The sequence below is a fragment of the Dendrobates tinctorius genome, unplaced genomic scaffold (genome assembly GCF_039654945.1).
Source record: "Dendrobates tinctorius isolate UK_male_01 unplaced genomic scaffold, ASM3965494v1 ptg000037l, whole genome shotgun sequence".
In the NCBI taxonomy this organism is placed as follows: domain Eukaryota; kingdom Metazoa; phylum Chordata; class Amphibia; order Anura; family Dendrobatidae; genus Dendrobates; species Dendrobates tinctorius.
Window position 1 is genome coordinate 12,294,189 of NW_027361705.1, and position 14,353 is coordinate 12,308,541.

Consider the following 14,353-nt stretch of genomic DNA (forward strand, 5'->3'; position numbering starts at 1 on the left):
TCCAGAGTCACATACAGATAGCTTGTATTTGTCCATGATACCAGCCAGTACACGGTAGTGTGTGAAGAGCATACACCGCTATACGGTGTGTGAAAAAATGAACGCCCGGTAACTCACCAGAACAAAATAATAAAAGTTGGAGTGCTTTGAAAAAAGCAGTTTGAACAGCAGTGTGCACACAGCAATGCAGCTATCAGGTAGCCTTAAAAGGCAGCCTAATCACCACCAGCACTGCTGCAGACAACAAAAATCCTCCCCTTTCACTGCACACTAACTGTACAGTGAAAAGCGTTATCAGCAGAAGCAATTTTTTTTTCTTCTTCCCTGCCTAATACTCTCCCTTATTCAGAATCAGCAGCAGCACCTCTCCCTATTCTAAGATCGGCAGAAGTAAGATGGCGGTCGGTGGTCACGGCCTTTTATAGCCACTGTGACGCCACACAAAGCCAGCCAATCACTTCAATGCCCTTCTCTAAGATGGAGGTGGCCGCTGCTCATGTCATCGCGTTGTCCACAGTGTGCGTCCTCCATCATTGGCTGAGAAAAGGTGCTGGAAGCATTATTTGAAACGCGACTTTGTCGCTCAGCTCGGTGACCTCATGGCCGACCTCACGCTATGGTTGGGTTTCGATCGGCGAAACCCGACTTTAGCTAAAGTCGGCGATATTTGAATTTGACTGACCCGTTTCGCTCAACTCTATCTACTAGCTGAAGAGCCCGGCATTGCCCGGGCATAGTAACTGACTATTGTTAGTTATAACAAATTATAAGGATTATATCTATATATATAAAGCTGAGTGTATAGCCCTGCCCATTCTGCACAGCCACATTCACTATAATATCCCACATCATCCTGTCAGCCAGAGCTACCAGACAACTACCCCTAATGTCCCACATCATCCCGTCAGCCAGAGCCACCGGACTACTACCTCTAATATCCCATATCATCCCGTCAGCCAGAGCCACCAGACAACTACCCCTAATGTCCCACATCATCCCGTCAGCCAGAGACACCAGACTACTACCACTAATATCCCACATCGTCTCGACAGAGCCACCGGACTACTACCCCTAATATCCCCCATCATCCTGTCAGCCAGAGCCACCGGGCAACTACCACTAATATCCCACATCATCCCGTCACAGCTGCTGGACTACTAGCACTAATATCCCACATTATCCCGTCAGAGCCACCGGACTGCTACCCCTAATATCCCACATCATTCCATCAGAAACACCGGACTACTACCCCTAATATCCAACATCATCCAGAGCCACCGGACTACTACCCCTAATATCCCACATCATCCCGTCAGCCTGGGGTCAGAATCAGAGCACTGATTGGAATGGTCGTAACTTCCATACCGGGGATCCATATAAGAGAGGCCTGCTATCAGAACCAGAGCAAAGCCTGGGGTGAGAATCAGAGCGCTGAGGGATTTACCCTAACTTCCATACCAGAGATCCCTTTAAGAGAGTCCTGGGATCAGTACCAAAGTGCAGAGTGGATTTGCCCTCACTTCCATACCAGGAATCCCTTTAAGAGGGGCCTTGGGTCAGAATCAGAGTGCAGAGTGGATTTGCCCTCACTTCCATGCCGGGGATCCCTTTAAGAGGTTCCTGGGGTCAGAACCAGAGTGCTGAGTGGAATTGCCCTAACTTCCATACCAATTATACCTTTAAGAGAGACTTGGGTCAGAATAAGAGCGCTGAGAGGAATTGCCCTAACTTCCATACCGGGGATCCCTTTAAGAGAGCTTGGGATCAGAACCAGAGCATTGAGTGGATTTGATCTGACTTGCATACCAATGATTCCTTTAATAGAATCATGGTGTCTGATTCAGAGCGCTGAGGGATTTGCCCTAACTTCCATACAGGAGATCCCTTTAAGAGAGCCTGGGGTCAGTACCAGAGCATTTGAAGGCAATTCATAGAATCGTAGTGTTGGAAGTGACCTCCTGGGCCATCTGGTCCAACCCCCTGCTCAAAAGCAGTATTCGCTAAATCATCCCATGTCTGTTGAGCCTCTGTTTGAAGACTTCTACTGAAGGAGAACTCACCATCTCTCGTGGCAGCCTGTTCCAATCATTGATCACTCTAACTGTCAAAAAGTTTTTTCTAATATCTAATCTGTGTCTCCTCCCATTCAGTTTCATCCCATTGCTTCTAGTCTTTCCTTGTGCAAATGAGAATAAAGATGATCCTTCTACAATGTGACAGCCCTTGAGATATTTGTAGACAGCTATTAAGTCTCTTCTCAGTTTTCTCTTGTGCAAGCTAAACATTCCCAAATCCTGCAACCTTTCCTCATAAGACAGGGTTTGCAGACCGGTCACCATTACTGCAGTGCGGAGGCGCTGGACCTCTCTGACCTTTCCCGGCGCCTGCGCACTGCAGTACTTTACTTTGCCCTCAACAGGGCAGATAAAGTATGCCTGTGCAGGAGCAGCGGGAGAAGCAAGGAGGAGGACATCATCGTATGAAGATGGGAGGCGCCGGACCTGACCCCACCGCACCCCACTCTGCCCCTGGTGAGTATAATCTAACGTGTTTTTCTTATCTTTCAGGTTTCATCGGGGGCTTATCTACAGCATTACAGAATGCCCCTGATGGCGGTGGCCGCAGCTTATAGGGCTAAAATGGGGTGACAGATTCCCTTTAGGAGAGGCCTGGGGTCAGAACCAAAGTGCTGGATGGATTTGCCCTGACTTCCATACCAATGATCCCTTTAAATAGAAGTCAGGTGTCAGAATCAGAGCGCTGAAGGATTTGCCCTTACTTCCATACTGGAGATCTCTTTAAAAGGGAAGATGTACCTATGGGATGGAGGATGTGTGATGGGTATATGGGCAGGGAGGGGGGTGATTCATTTCTGTCATGTGCTCTCTGCTCCATTCTAGGGGGCAGACAATGGCTGGGAGCTTATGTTCCCAGGGATGCTAGATTTCTCCCACCCGGTCAGTGTCTGCAGAGGTGTTGTGGAGTGGGAAAAATGTTGCTCATAGCAACCAATCACAGCTCAGCTTCTTTTAAACAGCTCTGGGAAAATGAAAGATGTTTAGTGATTGGTTGCTAGGAAAACTGTTGCTCATAGAAACCAATCACAGCTCAGCTTCTTTTAAACAGCTGTGGTGAAATGAAAGAAGCTTCGTGATTGATTGGTAATACACACATACACACATACATTCAATTTTATATAAATTGATTGGATGGGGTCTTTAAGCTGCAGATAGTTTTTTATGGGATGGAGTATTCAGTGCACTGAATGAACAACACTTCATGCTAACCTTCAGTAGAAGATCACATATTGTGGTGAAGCACATTCTAAATTCCTTGGCTTAGGCACTGAAAATTGTGGCACCCTATGCTACATTTCTTACATATGGGTGAAAGAGACTTTTTAGGCTTTCTTAGGCTCCAGGGTACAGGTGCAGCTGCAACCCTTGCACCCACTGTAGTTATACCTCAACTTTTCCACCAAGAGACCTCGTTTTTGTTGGTTTGTGTTATGACAATTACAAGAATGATGCCCAGTCTACTTTCCCACCATGAGACCTTGTATGTTACTGGGTTGGGTTATGACAATGACAAGAATGATGCCCAATAATATGCCTCTATAACTGGTGCAAAGAAAAAAAGAGAAAAAAGCTCTTTCACGTGTAGGAACGTGGAAAGCGTATATAAATATATAAAACTGATATTGCTGCAAGCTTATACTCATCTGGAGTGTTTCTTGTAAGTTTGGCAAGAAAATGCAGTGGAGATGACTCTGCCATGGCCTGGTTAGACTAGGTACTTCTGCACCTGCCGGTTTTCTGACAGTTCTTTTTTTTATCCTTAACTGTTACCATATCAGTTAATGAGACTGTGATTTATTTGCCCCCTACTTCTAACGATGACCAAGTCACCCCCAAGGAAATAAAGTGTATGAATTTATAACAACATACTGAACTTATGTTGAATTTATAATAGTATATGAACGTCTGAGAATGCAAATCCTCATGGAAACACCAACAATAGTAACAAACATCTATTAAAATGATAAGAAAAAACAAACACATAGAAACTAAATTGCCTTGAAGTGATGTGAGTTGAAACAAAGTGCTTCTTGATGTTTTACACTAGACACATAAAACATCCGTCACCACGGCTGGGGGATTGTCAGTCAGCCGAAATTGATTTAATGTTAAAGGCTAAAAGCAGGCACATAGCCGTCCCATTAATATTTTAATTTAAGGCATGCTATTACAAACAAATATCGACACAAAAAATTACGTCAAGAAGGGACCGTTAGCTGTAGAGTCCCATTACAAATATATCTGGCTTAGGTTATTCCACTCCGTGTACTGGATAGAGGCACTTACTTCCTTTTCCAGCATTAAGCCCTCAGCTCTGAGGTTTTTCTCGAAAGTGCTGCGTTTCTCGATCTGTGGACTGGATTTCTTATATACCAAAATGTAGTCAATGCGTTTTATTCCATCTTTAAAATATAAGCCAAGGGACGCCACTGACGTCATTTCGTTCTGTAGGGTTAGAAAAAACGAAGTGGTTAATATGATGAAACAATGGGATTTACTGTAAAGAGCAATGGCTGATGACCTTAGATTGACAAGTAGACATACCTCTAGCCATACGTTATACACATACAATATATTTGCATGTTACAAACTTTAAGGGCAATCATCCTTAAAATTATGGTACTAATTGTAAATTAAAATCCTTAGCTTGTCCTCATATGTCAAGTTGTTAAAAATTGACAGTTAAAATCCTTAGCTTGTCCTCATATGTCAAGTTGTTAAAAATTGACAGTTACACAGCTGTCTATTTCCAGCGAGACTGATTACTGAACAAATGATAGAAATATACAGTGGGGAAAAAAGTATTTAGTCAGCCACCAATTTTGCAAGTTCTCACACTTAAAAAAAAATGTGAGAGGCCTGTAATTGACATCATAGGTGTACCACAACTATGTGAGTCATAATGAGAAAACAAATCCAGAAAATCACCTTGTCTGATTTGGCAAGATTAATTTAGCAAATTATGGTGGAAAATAAGTATTCGGTCACCTAAAAACATGCAAGATTTCTGACTCTCACAGACCTGTAACTTCTTCTTTAAGAGGCTCCTCTGTCCTCCACTCATTACCTGTAGTAATGGCACCTGCTTGAACTTGTTATCAGCATAAAAGACGGCTGTCCACAACCTCAGTCACACTCCAAACTCCACTACGGTGAAGACCAAAGAGCTGTCGAAGGACACCAGAAACCAAATTGTAGCCCTATACCAGGCTGGGAAGACTGAATCTGCAATAGGCAAGCAGCTTGGTGTGATGAAATCAACTGTGGGAGCAAAAATAAAAAAATGGAAGACATACAACGCCACTGATAATTCCCCCTCGATCTGGGGTTCCACGCAAGATCTCACCTCGTGGGGTCAAAATGATCACAAGAATGGTTAGCAAAAATCCTAGAACCACACAGAAGGGCCTAGTGAATGTCGTGCATAGAGCTGGGACCACTGTAACTAAGGCTACCATCAGTAACACACTACGCCGCTAGGGATTCAGATCCTGCAGTGCCAGACTTGTCCTCCTGCTATAGTCAGTACATGTCCAGGCCCGTCTGAAGTTTGCTAGAAAGCGTTTGGATTATCCAGAAGAGTATTGGGAGAATGTCATATGGTCTGATGAAACCAAAGTAGAACTGTTTGGTTGAAACAAAACTTGCATGTTTGGAGGAGACAGAACGCTGAGTTGCATCCAAAGAACACCATACCTACTGTGAAGCATTGGGATGGCAACATCATGCTTTGGGGGCTGTTTCTTTGAAAAGGTACCAGGACGGCTGATCCATGTACATGAAAGAGTGAATGGGGCCATGTATCCTTAGATTTTGAGTGCAAACCTCTTTCCATCAGCAAGCGAATTAAAGACGAAACGTGGATGGCTCCTTTCAGCATGATAATGATCCCAAGCACATCGCCAGGACAACGAAGGAGTGGCTTCATAAGAAGCATATGAATGTCCTACAGTGGCCTAGCCAGTCTCCAGATCTAAACCCCATAGAAAACCTTGGAGGGATTTGAAAGTCTGTGTTGCCCAGTGACAGGCATAAAACATCACTGCTCTGGAGGAGATCTGCATGGAGGAATGGGCCAACATACCACCAACAGTGTGTGCCAACCTTGTGAAGACGTACAGAAAACGTTTGACCTCTGTTATTGCCAACAAAGGATATATAGCAAAATATTGAGATGAACTTTAGTTAATGACCAAATACTTATTTTCCACCATAATTTGCAAAATAAATCTTGCCAAATCAGACAAGGTGATTTTCTGGATTTGTTTTCTCATTTTGACTCTCATAGTTGTGCTCTACCTATGATGTCAATTACAGGCCTCTCTCATCTTTTTAAGTGGGAGAACTTGCATAATTGGCGGCCGACTAAATATTTTTTCCCCACTGTAGAAATGCCACTCTTGTTGTTGAAGTGGATAGTGCTCAAATAGGGTTTCCAACCTGTATGTACTAACAAATTGAAGAACTTCGCATTTAAATGGGAGATGTGTTGAAATAAAGTTTTTTATTATTACATTCAAGGTTTGTTTAATGTTTTCCGTCTTACATCAGACCTTCATCAGAACTGAACGCAGGAGAGAAGGAACTACAATACCATCACTTGTGGAATGCAATCTGCATCACTTGTGGAGGCGCATCCACAAGTGACGCAGATCACATTCCATAAGCACTGGTACCATGGTTCCTCCCCTCATTTCTTCAGTTCTGGTGAAGGTTTGATATAAGACTGAAAACTTAAAAAAAAACTTGAATGCAATAATAAAAATATCTTTATTTCAACACATCTCCCATTTGAATGCCAAGTTCTTCAATTCATTTGCTGAACAAATAATATTACTCCAATTAGGCCGGTCACTTTCAGCAGAGTCTTTTATGGGGATTTTACAGATTTTTTTTTTTGCTACATATGGAGAGAATTTCATGAACCACATTCATTTGTTCACAACACTCAAGTGAATATTTTACAAAATGGTTGTCACGATCCATGGTAGATTGTGACAGACTTAGCACAGATAACCTTTTTTCCTTTTAAGCCTTTGGCTTAAGGTTAGTTTTGCCCCCGGTGGCCGCTGGGTGTTATGATTGAGTCACCGTAGGAGGCAAAAACAGAAATGCTAGCTAAGTCGAGAAAACCAGAGAAGTTGGCAGCTATCGGATTGCAGACCCCTGAACCTATCAACACAACTAGCAGTAGCCATGGGGGGTTCCTACGATGCCCTAGACCCCTCGATCACAGCCGGAGAATTAAATAGGCCTAAAGAAAGAAAGGGGAAATCTAAACTGCCCCAGAGCAGACCCCAAAGCAAAAGGCAGCCCCCAACATATAATGACGGTGAAGCAAGATCAAAATACTAACACAGACAGAAAGATAGACTGAGCAAAGAGGGGCCCAAGCTAACTAAATAGAAAAGGACAGGAAGGCTGCTGTCTGCAATCCGTGAAATACCCTATGAAAATAAGAGCCAACAGACTGACAGTGAAAAAGGCCTTGAAGACGCTAGGCTTCAAAAAAGCTATGTCAGTACTCAGGAATATACTGAAGACAGAGCTACAGGCAAAAGGAGATTCAGCTCACCCCAGCAGGGAATGGCAGAATACTGAAAAGCAAGGAAAACAAAAAGCAAAACAAAAAGCTAACAGGCAAAACAGAAACTTAGCTTTAGAGGAGCAGGAATCAGACTGGTGTCCTAGAAGTCCACAGAGAAATCACCCGCAGGGCAGAAGGGCATCGGCAGCCTTATATCCAGTCCGTGACGCCACTCAGCCAGTCATCCTCATTAGACTCAGGTGCCTGATAATCAGGCTCATTACCTTCCTTTACCAGAATAGGGAGTTCACCAGACCCCAGTGACAAAGGGGAAAATGAACTCACAACAGTACCTCCCCCTTGAGGAGGGGTCACCGAACCCTCAACCACGCCACCAGGGCGATCAGGGTGAGCCCGATGAAATGCACGCATCAATCTTTTGGCATGAATATCAGAGGCAGAGACCCAGGAATTATCCTCCTGACCATAACCCTTCCACTTAACCAAATACTGGAGTCTCCGTCTAGCCAGACGGGAATCCAGTATTTTCTCTACCTCATATTCCATGCTACCTTCAACCAATACAGGGTCTGGAGGTGCCACCCCAGGAACAACTGGTTCAACAAACCTCTTCAACAAGGACTTATGGAACACATTATGGATTTTAAATGTGACAGGAAGAGCCAAACGAAAAGAGACCGGATTAATAATCTCCAAAATCTTGTAAGGTCCAATAAATCTAGGCTTAAACTTAGGAGAAGCCACCTTCATAGCAATATTTTTTGATGATAACCACACCATATCACCAATCTTAAACTGGGGACCAATGGTCCTATGTCGATTGGAAAACCGCTGGGCCTTTTCCTGGGAGAGAGATAACTTATCCACCACTTGGTCCCAGATCTGGTGCATTCTCTCCACCACAGTGTCAACACCTGGGCAGGCAGAAGGCTCCACCTGCCCTGAAGAAAATCGAGGATGAAACCCAAAGTTACAAAAAAAAGGTGACATCAAAGTGGCAGAACTAGCTCTATTATTTAAAGCAAATTCGGCCAAGGGCAAAAACGAAACCCAATCATCCTGATCAGCGGAAATAAAACATCTCAAATACGACTCCAAGGTCTGGTTTGTTCTCTCTGTCTGCCCATTGGTCTGAGGGTGAAAAGCAGAGGAGAAGGACAACTGAATTCCCAGCTTGGAACAGAAAGTCCTCCAAAATCTAGACACAAAATGAACTCCTCTGTCAGACACAATGTTTTCAGGAATCCCCAAATCACCAAATAACAGTCATTCTTTGAGAGACCGGCATATCAGAGATGAAATCCATTGAAATATGGGTCCATGGCCTCCTGGGGAACGGCAAAGGCATCAACAACCCAATAGAGCGAGAACAAGATTTAGACCGGGAGCAAGTCCCACAGGACTGCACAAAATTCCTGACATCATGAGACAAGGTGGGCCACCAAAAAGAGCGACTCACCAGATCTCTAGTACCAAAAATACCTGGATGACCAGCCAATGCAGAGCAATGAACTTCAGACATCACTCTCTTCTTCCACTGGTCAGGAACATACAACTTTCCACTGGGACAACGCTCAGGTTTGTCCTCCTGGAACTCTTGCAGAGCAAGTCTCAAATCGGGCGAGATGGCAGAAAGAACTACCCCTTCGCCTAAGATATTAGTAGGCTTGGTCACCACAGGAGAATCAGCAAAGAAACTCCTAGAGAGGGCGTCTGCCTTGACATTCTTAGTTCCAGGAAGAAAAGAGACCACAAAATCAAAACGTGTAAAAAACAAGGCCCACCTAGCCTGTCTAGGGTTCAAGCGTTTAGCCGACTCTAGGTAAATCAAATTCTTGTGGTCAGTGAGGACCACAACTTGATGTTTAGCTCCCTCCAACCAATGTCTCCACTCCTCAAATGCCCATTTCATGGCCAACAGTTCCCGATTCCCCACATCATAGTTACGTTCAGATGGAGAGAACTTTTGGGAAAAGAAAGCACAGGGATTCATTTTAGATGTTACAGGATCCTTTTGGGACAAAACAGCTCCTGCACCAATCTCAGAAGCATCCACCTCTACCTGGAACGGGAGTGAGACATCAGGTTGCCGCAAAACCGGGGCGGAGGTAAATCTTCGCTTCAGCTCCTGAAAGGAAGCAACAGCCTCAGGAGACCAATTCAACACATCAGCACCCTTCTTAGTCAGATCAGTCAATGGCTTGGCAATACTAGAAAATTTTGCTAGAAATTTCCGATAAAAATTAGCAAAACCCAAAAACTTCTGGAGGGCCTTCAAAGAAGTGGGCTGAACCCAATCATAAATGGCCTGTACCTTGGCCGGGTCCATTTCAATAGTTGACGGAGACAAAATAAATCCCAAAAATGAAATCCTCTCTACTCCAAAAAGGCATTTCGATCCTTTGACATACAGGGAATTCTCCCTCAAGATCCGGAACACAGTCCAAATATGTTCCACATGAGAAACCCAAACCTTGGAGAAGATCAAAATATCATCCAGATAGATAATCAAAAATTTATCGACAAAGTCTCGGAAAATATCGTTCATGAAGCACTGGAAGACAGAAGGGGCATTAGTGAGCCCAAAAGGCATCACCAGGTACTCAAAATGTCCCTCCGGAGTATTAAACGCCGTCTTCCATTCATCCCCCTGCTTAATGCAGATAAGATTATACGCCCCCCTGAGGTCAAGCTTGGTAAACCAGCAAGCACCTCTAACTCTAGAGAATAGATCCGAAATCAGGGGTAACGGATACTGATATTTAACAGTAATTTTATTGAGGGCACGATAATCAATACAAGGCCTTAAAGAACCATCCTTTTTGGCCACAAAAAAAAAACCGGCACCTAAGGGTGAAGAGGATGGTCTAATATGACCCTTCTCCAACGCCTCCTTAATATAGGACCGCATAGCCTCGTGCTCGGGTACAGATAAATTGAAGAGCCGACCCTTGGGAAATTTACACCCTGAGCTTAGTTCAATTGCACAGTCATAACTCCTATGAGGAGGCAAGGACGCGGACTCATTCTCACTAAATACATCATAAAAGTCCGCCAAATAGTCCGGAACATCATGCGACTGAGGAGAGGTGGAAAAAACCGGAGCTTCACTAAAGGCAAACCGACAACCCCAACTCACCACAGATACAGATTTCCAATCCAAAACTGGATTATGAATTTGCAACCAGGGAAACCCCAGAACAACGGCATCATGCAGACCATGCAATACCAAAAATCTGCAATTTTCTTGATGGTCTGGGGCGACCCGCATGACCACCTGGGTCCAAAACTGAGGTTTATTTTTAGCCAAAGGAGTAGCATCAATCCCCCTCAAAGGGATAGGCGTCTGCAGAGGTGTCATCGGAAATCCACAACGTTTAGCAAAATCCAAGTCCATTAGGTTTAGCGCTGCTCCCGAATCCACAAAAGCCTTGGCGGAAAATGTGGACAGGGAGCAGATCAGAGTAATTGCCAGAAGAAACTTAGGTTGAACACCACCAACAGAAAACGTGTGTGCAAAGCGTTTCTCTCGTTTAGGACAAACAGAAATAATATGCGAGGCATCTCCACAGAAAAAACACAGCTTATTACGCCTTCTGAACTCCTGACGTTGCACCTCTCGTGCAATCCTGCGTTCACGTAAACGCCGATCAACCTGAATGGCTAATGACATAGAATCGTCCAGACCAGAGGGAACAGGAAATCCCACCATAGTATCTTTTACGGCTTCTGACAAACCCTTCCGAAAGAGAGCAGCCAAGGCATTATCATTCCAGGTAGTAAGGACCGCCCACTTTCGGAACTTTTGACAGTACAACTCTGCAGAATCTCGACCCTGGTTCAATGCCAACAGGGTCTTTTCAGCCAGATCAATAGCATTAGGTTCGTCATACAACAACCCCAAAGCTTGAAAGAATGCGTTCACATTAGTCAGAATAGGATCATCTGGTTTCAAAGAAAACGCCCAATCCTGGGGATCGCCACGCAGCAAAGAGATGACAATTTTAACCTCCTGCGCGAAGCTCCCTGACGAGTTAGGCTTCAAGGCAAAAAATAATTTACAATTATTTTTGAAACTCAAAAATTTAGATCGATCCCCCAAAAAATACATCAGGTGTAGGGATCTTTGGTTCAACAGCATGCGAACGAGCAAGGTAGGCGGAAATTCCCCGCACTTCCGCAGCGAGCTGCTCCACACGATCAGACAATTGCTTTATCTCCATTGAGAGAAAAAAAAATTCCCCCTACGGCCTCAGAGATATAGAGGAAAGAAAATGCACACACCTTTTTTTTTTTTTTATACACAATTCTTTCCTGCTATTGAGTACCCTAGGATCTGCGGTATGGCGGGTGATTCTGTTATGATTGAGTCACCGTAGGAGGCAAAAACAGAAATGCTAGCTAAGTCCAGAAAACCAGAGAAGTTGGCAGCTATCGGATTGCAGACCCCTGAACCTATCAACACAACTAGCAGTAGCCGTGGGAGGTTCCTACGATGCCCTAGACCCCTCGATCACAGCCGGAGAATTAAATAGGCCTAAAGAAAGAAAGGGGAAATCTAAACTGCCCCAGAGCAGACCCCAAAGCAAAAGGCAGCCCCCAACATATAATGACGGTGAAGCAAGATGAAAATACTAACACAGACAGAAAGATAGACTGTGCAAAGAGGGGCCCAAGCTAACTAAATAGAAAAGGACAGGAAGGCTGCTGTCTGCAATCCGTGAAAAACCCTATGAAAATAAGAGCCAACAGACTGACAGTGAAAAAGGCCCTGAAGACGCTAGGCTTCAAAAAAGCTATGTCAGTACTCAGGAATATACTGAAGACAGAGCTACAGACAAAAGGAGATTCAGCTCAGCCCAGCAGGGAATGGCAGAATACTGAAAAGCAAGGAAAACAAAAAACAAAACAAAAAGCTAACAGGCAAAACAGAAACTTAGCTTTAGAGGAGCAGGAATCAGACTGGTGTCCTAGAAGTCCACAGAGCAATCACCCGCAGGGCAGAAGGGCATCGGCAGCCTTATATCCAGTCCGTGACTCCACTCAGCCAGTCATCCTCATTAGACTCAGGTGCCTGATAATCAGGCTCATTACCTTCCTTTACCAGAATAGGGAGTTCACCAGACCCCAGTGACGAAGGGGAAAATTAACTCACAACAGCTGGGGTTATTACACTGTAGTTGCTTTAGTTCTGGTTTTGTCCCTGATGGCCGCTGGGGTTATAACATGTAAATTACCAAGCAGGTGTGATTACCCTGGCTCCTACCTATAAAGGAGTATCAGGTGTTCTCAATCACTGTTGGTGATATTGTTCATTCCCAACCAACCTTAGTGGAGAAAGAAGCTATTGAGATGAGCTCATTGCAGCTCAGCCAGAGCTTGAAACTAGCAGCTATTCAGGTGGAAGCTGTATCCGGGTGCCGTACTCTGTTGCTGGGAGCAATTACAGCAGAGCAAAGCTATGTTGTGTGGTTTCCCTGTTTTGTTGTATTTTCCTTGTGTGTCATAGTACAGCGGTGGGATTAGTATCTGCACCATCCAGTTCACTAGTAAGGGATACGTGCAGGGTGAGTTAGGGATTAAGGTATCTGGCTCGGCAACAGGTGAAGAGCCTGTAAAGGAAACGTTAGGAGGGTTCAGGGACACTGCCTCAGGGGAGTGCAGGAGGTCTCCACGTCCCCGTTCCCTATTGCAGAGACCCATGGTTGTAACTGTTTTCCCAAGTTCCCCTTGTTTGTCCTGGTTTTAGTGCCGTCCTGCGGGTCGCATCACAGAGGACAAGTCACTCCGTGACATTATCACCAACCACTTTTTTCCTGGTGAGCCATGACCCACATACAGGTCTCTGCCCAGCTTTCTTCAGCCCCTCGCTGATGAGATTAGGGTGTTGCGTGGCAAGGTAGTGCATCAGTTGCAGCAGTTAGTGGGGTTTGGGGCCTTGGTTCAGGTGCAGGCTCAGCCAGAACCCAAGATATCCCTCCCTGACAGGTTTTCTGGAGGGAGAGATAAATTCTTGTTTTTTCAGCAAGCCTGCAAGGTATACTTCAGGCTTCACCCTCGTTCATCAGGGAATGTGGAGCAACGAGTGGGAATCATTATGTCCCTTCTTAAGGGGTTCCCCAATCCTGGGCCTTCTCCCTGCCGGTCGATTCACCATCTTTACGATCTGTGGACGAGTTCTTTGCAGCATTGGCGCTAGTGTATGGGGATCCTGATGGCGTCTCCCTGGCGGAAACCCGACTCCGTAGGATTAAACTTGGAGCCCGGCTTGCTGAGTACTGCTCAGAGTTCAGGAGGTGGGCCACTGACACGCAGTGGAATGACCCTGCACTTAGGAGTCATTTTGTGCAGTGTCTGTCTCCAAAGTTGCAGGATACTCTGGTGCAGTATGCCACCCCCAGGTCGCTGGGGGCCACCATGTCCCTTGCCATCCGGTGGATAGATGCCTCAGGGAAAGACATACACCTAATGTGCCCCCTATAGTCCTCTCTGGAGAGGAGGACGCACCAGTACGGACTGAGTAACCCAGGCAGCTGGATAAGATTGATTAAAGAGTGATTAAACAGAGTCAGCATATGGAGAGAATTTCATGAACCACATTCATTTGTTCACAACACTCAAGTGAATATTTTACAAAATGGTTGTCACGATCCATGGTGGATTGTGACAGACTTAGCACAGATAACCTTTTTTTCCTTTTAAGCCTTTGGCTTAAGGTTAGTTTTGC

The 14,353-nt window shown here is 44.8% G+C and overlaps 1 protein-coding gene across 2 annotated transcripts in view; it reads right to left on the reverse strand.

Moving 5' to 3' along the window:
* Positions 1-14,353, reverse strand: part of ANO3 (anoctamin 3) — a 1,013,249-nt gene that overhangs the window by 412,542 nt on the left and 586,354 nt on the right. For both annotated transcript variants that reach the window (XM_073573877.1, XM_073573878.1), the window contains exon 5: positions 4,365-4,523. In XM_073573877.1, coding sequence (XP_073429978.1) covers positions 4,365-4,523 — 159 coding nt within the window. The remainder of the gene's footprint in view (positions 1-4,364; positions 4,524-14,353) is intronic.